The following is a 17,098-nucleotide window of genomic DNA, read 5'->3' on the forward strand; positions in this document are numbered from 1 at the left end:
CACCTAGATATTTAATCAATGCGACAGCAGCACACTACTAATACTGTATTTGAATGTTACAGGAATCAGCAAACAGCCATAAATTGCTGCTCACCCTATCAGTCAGATCATTTATGTATATAGAGAAGAAGAGCAGTCCTGTCACCCTTCTCTGGAGCACTCCTAATGATACCCCTGTCTCTGATAAACACTCATTGTCAAGGACAATGTACTGGGTTATATTACTGTCTTTGAGCCACTCACATATTTGGGAACCCTTCTTCAATAGTCTGCAGTGGGGCACCGTGTCAAACACTTTCCAGAAATCTAAGAACATGGAAGCTACCTGTTGCTCTCCATCCATGTGTTGTAGGACATCATGTGAGAAAAGGGCAAGTTGAGTTTCTCATGAGTGATGCTTTCTAAAACTATGCTGTTTTGTGGACAGAAACTTTTCAGTCGCAAGGACATTTATTATATTCGAACTCAGAATGTGTTTATGAATCTTGCAGCACATCAATGTTAAGGATATTGGTCTATAATTCTGTGGGTCTGTCCTAATATCTTTCCTATAGACAGGAGTCACCTGCACTTTTTTCCAGCCGCTTGGGACTTTTTGCTGGGTGAGATATTCACGATAATTGCAAGCTATGTAAGGGCCAATATCGCAAGGTACTCTCTGTAAAACTGAATTGGTATTCCATCTGCACCTGGAGATTTTTTTTTCAACTATTTCAGTTGCTTCTCTGTTCCAGGGAAGATTATTCCTATGTCCTCCACACAGGAGTCTATGCGACAGACCACCGACAATATTTTTGCACGATCCGTCTGCATGATTTCTTAAACATTAAATTTAAAACTTCTTCAGCTTTCCTTTTGCTGTGTTCTATTGCCACCCCAGACTTGTTGAGGAGTTTACTGGATAGAAGCCTTCGACACTCTTAATGATTTTACGTACGATCAGAATTTTCTCATGTTCTTGTAAAGATCTTTCGCTGTGGTACTATGGTGGAAGTAGTTGTATGCTTTGCTGACTAATCTTCTTACGGGCACATGAAGTTCTACTAACTTCTGCCTGTCAAAACTTGTGCTTTCTTTTGTGAAGCAGGAGTGCAATAACCTCCGTGTCTTCAGCATTTTCCGAATTTGATTATTGAACTACGTAGGCTCTTTTCCATCCATAATCCACTTACTTGGCGCATGTGTCAAGAGCATAATTTAAAATAAATTTAAACTTTTCCCATAACTCCTCTATCCCCACCCAATAATTCAGGTACAGAAATCTGCAGCCATGACCATCACAGAATCAATGGAGCCTCTGGTTGAGAACCTCCTCTTGTCTTCAAACCAAAGGACACCGATCACTTCTGGGTATGATGCTGCAAATTGTGAGCTCTGTTTGCACCCTGCAAGCGAGGCCAGCAGTCATCACCACTTCTGCCATCTGCCCATGAGAACTGAGGATGGGCTCAGAACCCAAGTGACAGTCATCATTGATGCCTACAGCAGCAACAACCTGCAGACTACTATAGCATGCACCCTTGTTACCAGCAGGCAGGGCTACCTCCACAGCTCGGATGATGCCCCCTCTGACAGCCAAGCACACATTGGAATTCCTTTCAGCAAATGATGCTATTTCCTTCAGGTGCTCCATATGATGCATAACACTGAAGTGCCTGCTCAGACCCTGCTAAAGGAGTGGCCATCTGTCAACTCACAGAGTAAATGAGTGAGGCCAATGGCCAGCCTCCATCACACTGATTCTCCATCTTCAGAAACACAACATTGTAACAACCTCCCACTCTCCCAGCAGTAAGCACGGATCCTCCACTTCGGGTACACTGGAAGGTGCCTCTTTAGCAGAGCACATGTGTGAAACAAGCGACACCTTACGTGTCCCATACGATGCACTGCTGCCACACCCTGGGACAGCAGCCTGCAGACGGCTGACCACAGCCACAAGCATCTTTAGCTGTTTGCGAACTGCATCCAGCCCCTCCCACATCTGCATACACCCTATCCATCCTAGCATCACTAACTTAAGAATTACACAGACAACAATGAAAATAACAGAAAGAGCTATATATGTCTTGCTAGTCTCCTGGTGCTTACCAACAAATGCTAATGGCTGACTGAGCTGTGATCCATGTTTACAACTGACCTGACTTGATATCAGCATCCTCTCTGGCAAATTTCAAACTGTATAAAATCCAGTACTGCTCCATATACTTCCCTGACCCAGAAATTCACAAATATGTCTGTCCTCATTCATTAAAAATATTATTTCTGCCTATAGTGGATGATAAGGCAGTAATTGCAGGTGGAACGAGAAATAGTTCATGAAGGGAATGGCACTGTGGTGTACTTGGTGACCTGGACATGATAGCCTCCTTGATTTGTGTTGCCAACATGCACTTTGTTGAGCTGTTCTGGTGTCATGTGAGGCTGGAGATGGCAGTGAGAGGCTGGAGATGGCAGTGATGGCAGCTGACTTTGTGCATATAACAGTAGTGTATCAGGACTATTAATAAGGTGTGTTAGTGTGTGTTAGTAAGGCAGAGTTAACATAAAAGGGAATGCCATTAAAGTCAGATATGACCTTAACAGATACAGTGATGCTAAATATTTGGAAACATCATACAATGAACTAGCAGAGACCAGCATTTACTAGAAAATAAATGATGCATATCATTCTTCTACCAGTCTCCCTGCAATATGTTCCAACACAAAATGTGGTGACCTTTTTAGTAACTGTTGTTGGGAGCCCAGAGTGACACTCATCTTCAAGATTATTTACTTGATTAACGGAATCAAAGATAGATAGTGGCCATGGAAGAAGAATATTTTCCAAATCTCAAACACTGATTTAAAAAGGTAATTACTTTTAAATTGTATCATATTGTGTATAAAACTTCCCACAGTTATGATTTAGGATGATACTCAGCACAACAACAGAAATCCACTTTTTCTAATATTCATTCTCTGTTGGGACTTCTAACAATAGACTACACTAGCAGCTCCCCCTATGGAGACCAACTTTCATTGGCGTGGAAAAACTGAAGGTCATGTAAATCTTTACATGACGTGAGTGACAACCACATTGCTGTACACTACTTTTGTTTACATAAGGTAGATTTAATATAATAAGGAAACAGACACTCTCTCACTCACTCACTCACTCACTCACAAAGCTAAGGAGCTGTAATAAAACAGATTAACAATACCCACCTTCAGCTGTGGTGTCTTCATTGTACTATAGTCAGGCAAAGGTGTTAATTCTTCAGATATACTTGATTTGTTGACTGGAGTTATTGATTGGTATTCTGGATTTCCAGAATTCTCATCATTTACCTTGTTGTCATGTGTTTCAGTTCTATGAGATCCAGACGGGCTGTTTACGAATTCCTCCCTGAAAAATGAGTTATCTCGGATTTGGTCAACAAAAGAATCCTCCAGCATCATTTTTAAGGAATCCATACCTGTTTGCTTAAGCGTTTTTGGTGTGTCAGAATCATGAGTACTAATGACATCTGAGGAAATCTGTTTGCATTCTACTTCATCACGTGCCAAAATAAGTGACTGTGTATCTTTGTCAACTAAATGAGACATCATCTGAGATAAACTACGCCTCATAGTTGCATCTGGAAACTGAGACAAACAACGAAGAGCCAATGGGGTTCCAGATAATGGAGAATTGGCATGTGTTTCTTCTGTTATTTGAACTATAGGTTTCAATGTACTTTTTGGTGAAGCAAATGTCGTGATTCCATAATCTGGACTTTCTTCTGTTCTGCAAGACTCCAATGGACTAGTCGGCAATGAAGTATTTTCATGATTTTCTGGAACAGCAGTGGAATTGTCAGAACAATATTTATCATTTCCTTTACTAGTTTCTTCAGAACAGTTATTCAAATTATACTGAGTTTCTTTATCTGATTTTCCTATTTCAAAAGAATGAATCTTTGAAGCTGTCAGAGGGAGAGTCTCACAAGAACTGCCATTAGTTCCTGCAGCTCCACTATCTGGTTGATTATTTTCTTCCATACTAGAGCTACCTGCAAAATTTTGTTGATATGCTTCATTTTCATATGATCCATCACTCTTTTGTGTTAAATCTATTGTATCAATGAAAGAATCAGTTGGAATGCTCAAAACTTTAGTTGGATTTATGCTTTCTAATTGCAAAGGTGAACTGTCTCTCTCTTTGCAGATTTTTTTTGCTGGAGAATCACATTTGGATGGTGTCAAGATGGCGTCAGATAGTTTTCTCTTTGCAGGTGTTGGAGTGGTTGTTAATACACCAGCAAAATTAATGGAATGATACTCCTCAGGAGTTCCTGGTGCTAAATTACAAGAAACGTTTTCATCTTCAGGCATCTCTGATAAAGACTCATCTGGTACTTCTACTACTTTTGCTGGCTCACAGTCTGAAGTAAGATAGTCTTCTGGACTTCCTTGAGTTAAATCACAAACAGAATCTGCATCTTCATGCACATCTGTTACGGAATCATCTATATTTGTTGGCTCATGGCCTGATGTGAGCTTACAAAGCATACTTGAGAGAATGTCAATATTATCACGCTGAATATCATTAGTTTTAATAGGTGTGTGTGATTCTGAAAATATATCTGGAGACGATCTATCACTTTTATTATCATTTTCGTTTATTTGTGACTTACTCAAAATTTCCTCAAATCTTTGTGGGTTAGAGCTATATTCTGTGTAGTCAATATCACAGAAGTTATCAGCAGCAGAATCTTCACATTTACCAATTTCCTTACAATGCTGTAGGTTTCGTTGCTGAGGAATATCAGCTGAATCTTCAATATCAAGTTCAGAATGTGACTGAAATGTATCGGACATTCTGCTTGTTCTTTCTGGTTCACTACTGTTATATTTCTCTCCTATTCTGCTATTCAAACATTCATCATGTAAGTGCTTCAAAGCACTACTACCCATGTTCTTCAACTTGTCAAGGTGGTTCAAAAGTTCAGACTTATTATATCTTACAGCTAATGATCGAATACCATTCACATCCTCTTGTAGTGAGCAAATTTCCTCTACACTCCCACAATAAATATAATGCAGAAATGCTACAGCTGAGCTGAATGACACATCTTTCCACTGCAGATGACCTTGTTCTCCTGATTTTTCCGAAATATCACATAATATTGAAGGAGCCTGAGCAAAAAACACTAGTCTGTGTGCTGCAATTTCCACGTTGCCCTTGACATGAATTGTAACATCACTCATGGTTTTGTTATTAACCTGCATTTTCCAGTTCTTTAGAATGCGATCTTTTCTGAAAGAAAGGAATGATTCAGTCGGCAAGGGAGGTGAAGATGTAGAACAACTCAAAACATCTTGCTTTTCATTATCGTCATATGAAAAGTCAGTTTCTTCTTGGTTGTCTAATGAATCAGAAGGTCCTTCAGGGATACACTTTACAGGCTTCAAATCAGACTGTTGATAATAGTCTTCTTGGTTGGTATCTGCTTTACTCTATAAGAAAAAGACAAAGAATGATGTAATAAGGTACACAATTGAGTACTATAAATATTATAAACCAAACAAACATACAATCAGATTTTTCTTTCATGAACTCTTACCAAGGACCCCCTCACTGGCGTTTTTTCTCGGCATGGAATCTTTGATATATCTTTCAACTGACTACCAGTAACTACAGCAGAAGGAGTAATAAAAGTGTCCAAGTAACTAACGTAATAGGAATTTCTGTGGATGCCTTCAGGAGGTATCTGTGCCTTCATCCATAAGTAACACTCCTGTGAAATCATTTACCTACATATTAAAAATGGGTATCACATACTATTTCAAGAAAACTTCATAAACAGGTGGCTATATAAGAGTAATTAAATGCTCTTAAATTCAGTAAAAGACCATTAGTATAGGTTAATTTCATTTTCTAAGACAAATATGCCTTACATTTTGTTCTGCATAGTACTGGATAGAATAATACTGAAAATAATAATCAGATAATAAATATAAAAATAAAATTTCATGCAGAACTTAAGGATGAAAGTAACTTTTGCATAATGTATCAATGCCAAGTAACATAGCTCGATGAAACTTGTACCATACATAGAAAAAAGTGCTACATTATAGTACAGAAGATAAAAAAGAAATATACAATGAGACAAACACGTATGACAGCTTTATTCACAGTTAAATAGCTACATCATCAAAATTTATGCTGGGCTCTCGGACTTTACAAAAGTTGGGACATGGTTCTTGATAGGATGTGTGATCACCACAGACAACAGCGCCTACTCTGCCATGTGCTGCAATGCTGGCCACAAAGCTGGCAAGGAGTTCCTGTGGTAAGGCATTCCACTCCTCCACCACCGAGATTGACAACTGCTAGACGGTTATTGGTGCATGCGGATATACTGCAATATGTCTCCCGACCACATTCCAATGTGCTAGATGGGATTTAACTTGTGCAAACAGACAGACCAATCCATTTGCAGAATATCCTCTCGTTCCAAGAGCTCCTCCACCTGTGCTGTTCGATGTGGCCACACACTGTCATCCATAAAAATTTTGTCAGTGCTGAATTTGAAGATCAGTATGCCGATCCAACTTTATATTCCACCTACATCATAACACCTGGACCAACAAAACAATCCTGTTTGATAATGCTGGATGTACCCTTATATGGTGAGAGGAGGGAATCTGTAATGCACCCAGCCTCTGGAAATGTAACAGATGAGAGGTCTTTAATGTACAAGAAAAAGCAATGGACCCAAGAAGAAACCTTGACAAACACCACATGTAATTAATTCCCAATCAGATGAAGACTGAGTGCTTACTGCACATGAGAGCTCACAAATTCAACTTTTGCAGAACACCTAATGAACAAAAACCATAACCCCACTAATATGGAAAACAATCCACACATTCTGAAAAGTAGCAACAGTCTATACTGACAACTAACAATAGAAGAAAATTACTACAAACAAAAGCTATAGTCAAAGGGAAAAATGTAATAAACAGAAACACAACACTTTGGAATAACACATTATTTACCGCTCTGAGAGAGCTGACCAAGGACACACAACAGAAAGCACACACAGGCAAAATAACCATTTCTCCATCAACACAAAGACATAAATAAGGAACAGAAGTCATCATAATTCGTGCTGCAGTTTTCACAGCCTTCTCACAACATGTGATACACCTCTCACAACATGCGCGAACAGCTAGATGGCATAATATTCTTGATCATAACCAAAGTGCGAAAGTTTTGTTTTTCTGTGTATAGAATCAGCCACATACCATCCAACAAATGAGAGTACACGAATAACTAAGCAACAGCCCAGTACACACGAAATAACTGGATTCCACAACACTACTGAAACCCCAAGTGTATACTGCTGACATACGAAGTTCACCCTCTAGTATTTCGTTTACTAACAGCTGCCCACACAGTTGCAGATGACATGATGTTCGCTGAGAAAAAACGGCAACAGAAAAAAAGCATAGAAAATACACTCCTGGAAATTGAAATAAGAACACCGTGAATTCATTGTCCCAGGAAGGGGAAACTTTATTGACACATTCCTGGGGTCAGATACATCACATGATCACACTGACAGAACCACAGGCACATAGACACAGGCAACAGAGCATGCACAATGTCGGCACTAGTACAGTGTATATCCACCTTTCGCAGCAATGCAGGCTGCTATTCTCCCATGGAGACGATCGTAGAGATGCTGGATGTAGTCCTGTGGAACGGCTTGCCATGCCATTTCCACCTGGCGCCTCAGTTGGACCAGCGTTCGTGCTGGACGTGCAGTCCGCGTGAGACGACGCTTCATCCAGTCCCAAACATGCTCAATGGGGGACAGATCCGGAGATCTTGCTGGCCAGGGTAGTTGACTTACACCTTCTAGAGCACGTTGGGTGGCACGGGATACATGCGGACGTGCATTGTCCTGTTGGAACAGCAAGTTCCCTTGCTGGTCTAGGAATGGTAGAACGATGGGTTCGATGACGGTTTGGATGTACCGTGCACTATTCAGTGTCCCCTCGACGATCACCAGTGGTGTACGGCCAGTGTAGGAGATCGCTCCCCACACCATGATGCCGGGTGTTGGCCCTGTGTGCCTCGGTCGTATGCAGTCCTGATTGTGGCGCTCACCTGCACGGCGCCAAACACGCATACGACCATCATTGGCACCAAGGCAGAAGCGACTCTCATCGCTGAAGACGACACGTCTCCATTCGTCCCTCCATTCACGCCTGTCGCGACACCACTGGAGGCGGGCTGCACGATGTTGGGGCGTGAGCGGAAGACGGCCTAACGGTGTGCGGGACCGTAGCCCAGCTTCATGGAGACGGTTGCGAATGGTCCTCGCCGATACCCCAGGAGCAACAGTGTCCCTAATTTGCTGGGAAGTGGCGGTGCGGTCCCCTACGGCACTGCGTAGGATCCTACGGTCTTGGCGTGCATCCGTGCGTCGCTGCGGTCCGGTCCCAGGTCGACGGGCACGTGCACCTTCCGCCGACCACTTGCGACAACATCGATGTACTGTGGAGACCTCACGCCCCACGTGTTGAGCAATTCGGCCGTACGTCCACCCGGCCTCCCGCATGCCCACTATACGCCCTCGCTCAAAGTCCGTCAACTGCACATACGGTTCACGTCCACGCTGTCGCGGCATGCTACCAGTGTTAAAGACTGCGATGGAGCTCCGTATGCCACGGCAAACTGGCTGACACTGACGGCGGCGGTGCACAAATGCTGCGCAGCTAGCGCCATTCGACGGCCAACACCGCGGATCCTGGTGTGTCCGCTGTGCCGTGCGTGTGATCATTGCTTGTACAGCCCTCTCGCAGTGTCCGGAGCAAGTATGGTGGGTCTGACACACCGGTGTCAATGTGTTCTTTTTTCCATTTCCAGGAGTGTATGTTGCAAACAGCGACAATAATTCTCAAAAACATGCTATAATATACAATAAATAAGGTAGTATGAAAGTATCCATTTAAAAATGTATTTCAAAAAATGGATAGTAAAAATGTAATAATGTGTCACTGTGTTTGTATAACTATGCTATTTTCTGAATGTTTTAGATTAAAAAAAAAAACACTGATGATGGTGATATTTGTCACCGAAACTAGTTTGGGAAAATAAAGAAGTTAATAAACAAGGTGTTTTGCATCAAGGCGGGCTCAATTTCTGATATTGTTGTACTGCACAGGTATTTCCCAACGACAACCTTTATTTCCTGTTAGATAAGACTCAAACCATTTTGCAACACTGCTGTTGACACCACAAAATTCTAATTTACTCAAGAGAATGCTGTGATTCACAGTCAAATGCTTATGACAGGTCATAGAAAATGCCATTATCCATGATATGTTTATTCCTTGTGTAATCTATGGTTTATTTTTAGACTTATGTTTGATTTAATTTACCTATAGGAGAAAATAATTTTCAAAAGAGGAAGTAACTTTATTAATGAATGCTTTGTATTTTCCATTTGAGTCAGAAGTATTATAAACATCTATCCAGTTCATGTCTTTGAGCAATCTCCTAAAATTCTCAATTTTTGACTGATTTATTACCGACCTGAATTCAAGATTTAATAGATTTTTTATTGTGACAAGTTTCAACATTTAGCACAAGGTGTTGCTTGTCATGAATCAGATAGCTCATTTACTATCATTTTTGTGGTATGACTTTTTTCCCTAGATTTGTCTAAAAGATATTGTCAAGAGCAGTCTCAGAGCATTTACATACCCTAAGTGCAAAAAAATATTACACCACTACTGTGGTCTTTTTTTTTTTTTTTTAATTCACAACGTATAACATATTTCACCAAGAACAAAGTACTTGGCTTATATTCAATCTACATCAAGCATACAAAAATATAAAATAAAATAAAAAAATATACAGCTAGATTGATAAAACCTAATGACCAGTAACAACAATTGAATTAATAAAGATGAACAAACGTTATATAGTGGGAGAGTAAAGTGATGACTAGGCATGCAGGCAAGAACTTTAACATTTTAATTTTGCTTCAGAAAACACAGAGAAGACATAAAAGACACAGTGTCCCCACTGTACAACCTGAGTGGGGTGTAGAGTTTTTCCAGGCAGAGTCTCTGAATTTGTTCAGCATCTGCTGTCATGCCTACTCAGTGGCTCTTTATGGTGCAACAGTACTCCAGAATTTATCACTTTTGCATATTGTATGTGATTTCGTTTAAGGATGCACCATGCTTTCCCAGAACTCTTCCAATAAATCTAAGTTTTTTCCATTTACCTACCTTGCTACATATTTTAAGTGTTTGTCCTATTTCATGTCACTTCTTAGTACTACCCCCAAATACGTTTGCAAAGTGACATATTTAAAATGTTCTTTAGTCATCTCACGATCCACTACTTACTCCCCTCTTTGTTACAGGAGTTATCTGGCATTTATCAACATTTAAAGAGACCTCTCACTTATTACACAAAGTGAACATTTTTTTAGAAGTCTTTCTGAACTTCCTCATAATAATCCTTTCCTGTAGACAGCAGCATGATCAGTGAAAAATCGAATTATGCTTCTGCTCATATGTGATAAACTTTTTATTTGTGCGGAGAGCACTGAAGATCCTATTACACTTTACATGAGCCATACTCAACATTTCTTTCACCTCTGTTTAAACATTTGCCATTGAATACAAGATACTGCATTCTAGTGATCAAATATTCATCAAGCTATTCGCATATCTGTGAAGGTACTCTATATTACTGTATCTTAGTCATTAGTCAAAACTGTGGTACAGGGTCAAGGAGTGCCTTTCAGAATTCTAAGGAATAACGGCTTGTCTGAATGTAATACTTGTAAGATATCATGAGTGAATAAAGCAAGCTATGTTTCACATGAAGGGTTTATTCCTGAATCGATGCTGAGTTTTAAGTGAAGATTCTTTTCTTCTAAGGCAACATCACGATGTTGCGGCTTAGAATATGCTCTAAAAGCCTCAACAAGCATACATTAGCAAAATTGGCGTGCAATTCTCTGCATCCTCTTCTTGTAAACAGAAGTGAGGTATGCTATTTTCCAGTGGAATGGGACTATTTTCCACATGAGAGATTACTCATAAGTACAATATACACTCTAAGACAAAGAAAGATGCACTACAAAGAAATTATTCAAACGGGACAAAAATTGGTAACGTGATGTACATATACAGACAAACAAATGATTACAATTTCAGAAAAATTGTACAATTCATTCAAGAGAAAAAGCTTCACAAATAGAGAAAGTCAATAATGCTTCGGTTCACCTCTGGCCCTTATGCAAGCAATTATTCGGGATGGCACTGATTGTCTGAGTTGCTGGATGTCCTCCTGTGGGATTACTGTGCCAAATTCTGTCTGATTGGTGAGTTAGATTGTCAAAATCTTGAGCTGGTTGGATGGCCCTGCCCATGATGCTCCAAAAGTTCACAGTTGGGGAGAGAAACAGCAACCTTGCTGGACAAGGTACAGTTTGATAAGCAGAAAGACAAACAGCAGATGGCTGCTGAAATGTAACAAAATGGGATTTAGAATATTGTTGACATACTCGTAGTAAAGTCTTCAAAAGAAGCACTTGAGAATTCATGACGTCCACAAACAGATGGCCCCAGTATGCCAATACTAATTATTTTTGAGAGGTGCATATGGGACCTGAAGATGGCATACTGAATTGCCGAAACTGGTAGTGAAAACAAAATAAAATAACTTCAAGTTCTCAAGTCAGACCAGCTCCATGCCAATGTGCATTTAGTTGTCAGTTATAGGACTCTGTACTTCAACAGTTATTAGTTGTGTTAATGTTCTTGTCATTATTTGTGTGCAGTTACCAGCCAACATAATTTTAATGTACATAGTGGTTGTCAAAAAGAGTGTAGATACAGCAGTTTTAGCGACAAGAATGGTACGTGGAGTTCACAGAAGTGCATAGTGTAAAGCCAGTCCTCTGCCACCAGCTCAACAACCCAGCAAGAGTTATATCATGCTGTTAATTCAGCAGCAACATTCCATTTTCAGGTTGACACTGGTCCTCTGTGCCCTTGTGAGCCTGGAAACATACCATCGAATGGCTCAACCTGCTCTCTCCTCCACAAATTGTCATTTGGTCTGTTATGGAAACCAGCCCATTCCTCTTCAAGGAGAAATCATGACTGATGTCGAGTATCAACTCATCACAAGGGCAATCATATCTTTGGCAGCAGTCAGAACAACTTTGAAGAACATTTTTGGTCTCAATGCATTCACGGTCTTTGGGTTTCAAGACATGGTAGATTTTCTTTCTGACTCTGTTATGTTCCAGGAACTGGATTATCTCTGCCATGAGTTTGGTGTCATGTTTTGGGCACACATCACCCCCAAACCAAGAGCCATACCTACATTTTGTCATGTTCAATCTATTCCCTTCACCCTGGGATCAGCTGTCAAGGAGGAACTTGATGGGTTGCATGGCCTGGGCATCACTGCACTGGTCACCTCTAGCCATGGTCTATGCCACTGGTTGTCATTCGCAAACAGTAAATGGCACTTCATTCATGTGGAGATTTCAAATCCACCATTAATGCTAAGCCATTAGTGGATGCTTAACTGATCCCACAAACTGATGAAATCCTTGCGAAATTGGCAGATGGTGAATGTTTATCAAAAATTGATTTGGCGGGGGCCATATCTACAGCTTTGTTTGGATTTCACTTCCCAACAGATTATTGTTTCCAACATCCTGTTCCCCAGAATTTTATAAAACTGAAGTTGTGTTTTCAGACTGATGATCAAGTATAGTATAGGTTGTGTATCCTTCCAGTCAGATCAAAGTGCATACAGAAAGCCACTCAGCAAGATCCAGTGCTCTGTCAGGTGTCTCAATGTGGGTCAAAAGACTGTCCACAATTGCTGCCTGCTAAGGTGTCAGGCCTGCTTTGCAATTTTTTTCCTTTTTCATAATCAGCTGGCAGTGGTTGATGGAAAACTCCTTATTAAGGACTTGGATGAAGTCTGTGTTCTCATCCCACCAGTCCTGCAGTTCCAGACTCCTGTGCTTCTCCACTGGGGCATATCCAACATGAAAATGCTAGTGAGATATTTTGTTCACTGGCCTGACATTGATACAGCAATTGAGAAGCTTGTCCACAGGTGCAAACAGTGTGCCGAGCATCACAGATAGCCCCCCCACCCACTAACTTTTGCTCTGAGGCTCACTCCCAATCAGCTATGGCACTGCATCCACATTGATATTTTGTGGGTTCTTCATGTCATTCCATGTGGTTAATAGTGGTGGATACACTGTCAAATTATCCATATGTCAGGCTAATACACTCCACTTTGGCAGAAGCTACTGTGAGTGCTTTATCACAGATTTTTGAGATCAAAGGATTGACATGGACAATCATCTCCAATAATGGCCCACAACGGCCTCGTCATTGTTCCATAATTTAAGCATCCTGAACAGTATTACTCACCTCACATCCACACCATTTCACTCCCAATGAAATGATGAGATGGAACACATGTTGTTTACGTTTAAGACACAGTCAGCAAAGAGCTTAGCTGACTCGACTGTTGATACAACATTGCCTCTGTTCCTATATGTGTATAGGACATGAAACTTCCTGGCAGATTAAAACTGTGTGCCGGACCGAGACTCGAACTCGGGACCTTTGCCTTTCGCGGGCAAGTGCTCTACCAACTGAGCTACCTAAGCACGACTCACACCCTGTCCTCACAGCTTTAATTCCGCCAGTACCTCGCCTCCTATCTTCCAAACTTCACAGAAGCTCTCCTGTGAACCTTGCAGAACTAACACTCCTGGAAGAAAGGATATTGCGGAGACATGGCTTTGCCACAGCCTGAGGGTTGTTTCTACATATAGGACATGTTGAATGGTCGCAGCACAGCCCAGCAGAGGTTCTCCATGGCTAACCCCAGATGCTGTTACACTTGCTCCGGACTGTGAAAAGGCCTCTGGCATGGCCGTGCCCTTCACAATATGCTGTGGGTGAATCAGCCTGGGCGTGGACCTCCGCTTGGCAGTTGAGATGAGCCCAACTAAGGTTTGGGAGACGCAAAGCCAGCAAATGTTCACCGTGGACACCGGTGGGGCATTACTCTACAGCCATTGGAATCAACTTCACCCTCAATGGGGCAATGACCCACTGCAGCTGCAGCAGACACTGGCACAGAGGGCCCTCCTGCAGGCAGCGCCCCCTCCCAGGGGCCAGGCGACATGGGGGCTCCCCTTACCTGGATGTGGCGGTGGGCATCAACAACATCAAGATGGAGCCACTGCCCACCCCAGCCCATCAATTGGCATCTGATGGTGGCTTCCCAGACACCGCCAGTTTATCGGAGCATCAGGCAGATGTTGCCCTGTCGTCACTGCCTCTGTCTCTTGCCACCATATAGGGTACAGAGCCCCCACATGTGAGAACACCACTGCAGCCAGTGCCCCACTAACCAGCTCATTTCAACCTGTACACCCTGTTAGGCCAGAGACAGCTGATGGCCAATCCATGTGAAGGCGATGCCTCTTCAGATGCTATTGTGTTGAGGTGCGGCTGCTGTTGTGCTGCTGCTATCATTGCTGTTGTCACCACCAGGTCACCTGGGTGTATCAGATGGCTTCCTCACCTGCAACGATCTGACCAGTGTGATCTGCTTTTTTCGCATGCCAGTGCCTGTGGCACTGGCTCCAAAGAAGAGGGAAGGGATATGGCGGTGTGCCCATGCAATCTATCCAATGTTAGCAGTGGCTGGGCAAGGCAAGCATGCCACCGTCACCCACAGCCAGTGCCCCTGCCAAAAAATACGAACCCGTCAGACAGCTGCCAGGGGGGGCCTCGTCCACTTGCACCTTCTCTGCCATACGCAAATGTTCTTGAGAGAGACCTACTCCGTGCTGATGTGCACTTAGTTGTCAGTGATAGCACTCTGTATTTGGACAGTTAATAGTTGTGTTAATGTTCTTGTCATTAGTTCACGTGCAGTTATCAGCCATCGTAATTTGTGTGTATGTAGTGGCTGTCAATCAAGAGTGTAGGTACAGCACTTAGTGTACCTTATAAGTTTGCAACAGTAATGCCTACACTATTTGTGGAAAGACAGTAAAGTTCACAAACACACACACTTTAAGAACATGCATAGTCACTACTGATACATGTGTCTACTTTCAATACTCATGATGATTTTTTTTTCTATCATTTTAATGTCAATACTTGACAAATAGGTAAAAGAGCTAGATGTCCGTGTAAAAACAGAACATGTAGCATAGTCTGTTGTCATTTTTGCTTCGCACACAGAATAAAGGCCTATTTATCATTTTTAAGATATTTAATACAAACTGTGTAACAAAAGGGTTACAGAGGATTTTTGGTTAAAAAATAATGACTTCATCTACAAGAAAGTTATAGTTTTGAAACTTAGCCACTTGATATTTTGTATCATCACTATCTGATTCATAAAAACTACCACAAACCTTATTCAAAAACTTGAGTAGGTATTTTGAGCTCAATGTTTGCTTTCTACATTTTGAATCAGATGATTTTTCAGATATTTGACAAGTTTCTGTTTCATCTTCTTTGCCCATCAATATAATTGCCACCTTTTCTGTTATTAATCTCTCACGTTCTTCTCTGCTTCTAGTCATAAGTATAGGGACACTGCATTTGGTTTTTTTTGGACCTGTTGGCAGAAAATTATGTTACAGGAAGACTGTTTACAAACAAACAAACAAAAAAAAACATAAATTTTGAACACTTCTTATAACTTTAAAGCTAGTGACCATTGTTTTCTGTTATACGTGCGTATGCACCACACATAAGTCTGCTACATGTGAGTCATTGCCTTTCCCTTTTTTACGTAATGCTAGGCACAGTCCTATTGGAAGTGGTACGTCTAGACCTGCCAAGTATAGACTTGGCTGTCTATGGATTCATTGTGGGGGTACAGATAGACGGTCATGCAAAATACTTTTTAACAATTTTTCTGAAAATTGTCTTTAGCTAGCTCGACAGCCCACACACAATGCAAATATCTTAGACCTTGCAGCTACAAATAGGCTAGATCTTATTGACAATGTCAGTATAGAAGCGGGGATTAGCAATCATGATGTCATTATAGCAACTATGATAACGAAAGTCAATAAAACAGTCAAGAAGGCTAGGAGAGTGTTTGTGCTAGATAAAGCAGATGAACATCTCACTTAGATGGTGAATTGGCATCACATAGATCCAGTAAGATATATGGAGAGGAATTATGGGCAAAGTTTAAGCAGACTGTAAATTGTGGTCTGGAGAAGTATGTGCCTAGTAAGTGGTTAAAGGATGGAAAAGACCCACCATGGGTTAATAACGAAATTTAGCGGATGCTGAAGAAGCAGAGGCTGTTGCACTCTTGGTTCAAAATGGAATGCATAAATGAAGACAAGCGAAGATTAGTGGAGATTCATGCGTCTGAAAATCTCTATGCACGATGCATACAACTACTGCCACTGTCCCACCATAGCAAAAGATCTGGCAGAGAACCTCAGAAAATTCTGGTTGTATGTAAAATTGCTAAGCGGGTCTAAGGCTACCATTCAGTCCCTTGACCAGTCTGGGGTGGCAGTTAAAGATAGCAAAACAAAAGTAGAAGTTTTAAATTTCCAAGTTCACGAAATCATTCACACAGGACAATCGTACAAACATATCATCATTTGACCATCGGACAGATTCCCATATGGACGACATAGTAATAAGTGTACCTGGCATAGGGAAACAACTGAAAGATTTGAAAGTAAATAAATCACCAAGTCCAGATGGAATCCCAGTTCGATTTTACAAAGAGTACACTATGGCACTGGCCCTTTACTTAGCTTGCATTTATCATGAATCTCTCACCTAGCACAAAGTCCCAAGCGACTGGACCAAAGCACAGGAGACTCTGGAATATAATAAACTTTCTTGAGACTGAGAAGCTTATGTTCATGATACAGCTTGGTTTCAGAAAGTGCCGCTCATGTGAATCTCAGCTTGTCCTTTTCTCACATGATAACTGAGAACTATGGATGAAGGGCAATGGGTGTATTCCATATTTCTGGATTTCTGGAAAGCA

The 17,098-nt window shown here is 41.3% G+C and overlaps 1 protein-coding gene across 2 annotated transcripts in view; it reads right to left on the minus strand.

The window, feature by feature from the left end:
• The window catches only part of LOC126195221 (uncharacterized), a 196,770-nt gene that overhangs the window by 84,076 nt on the left and 95,596 nt on the right, over positions 1 to 17,098 (minus strand). For both annotated transcript variants that reach the window (XM_049933743.1, XM_049933742.1), the window contains exons 5-7: positions 15,483 to 15,688; positions 5,589 to 5,762; positions 3,208 to 5,481 (exon numbers count right to left, since the gene is read on the minus strand). In XM_049933743.1, coding sequence (XP_049789700.1) covers positions 3,208 to 5,481; positions 5,589 to 5,762; positions 15,483 to 15,688 — 2,654 coding nt within the window. The remainder of the gene's footprint in view (positions 1 to 3,207; positions 5,482 to 5,588; positions 5,763 to 15,482; positions 15,689 to 17,098) is intronic.

The sequence above is a fragment of the Schistocerca nitens genome, chromosome 7, assembly GCF_023898315.1.
Source record: "Schistocerca nitens isolate TAMUIC-IGC-003100 chromosome 7, iqSchNite1.1, whole genome shotgun sequence".
NCBI lineage: Eukaryota > Metazoa > Arthropoda > Insecta > Orthoptera > Acrididae > Schistocerca > Schistocerca nitens.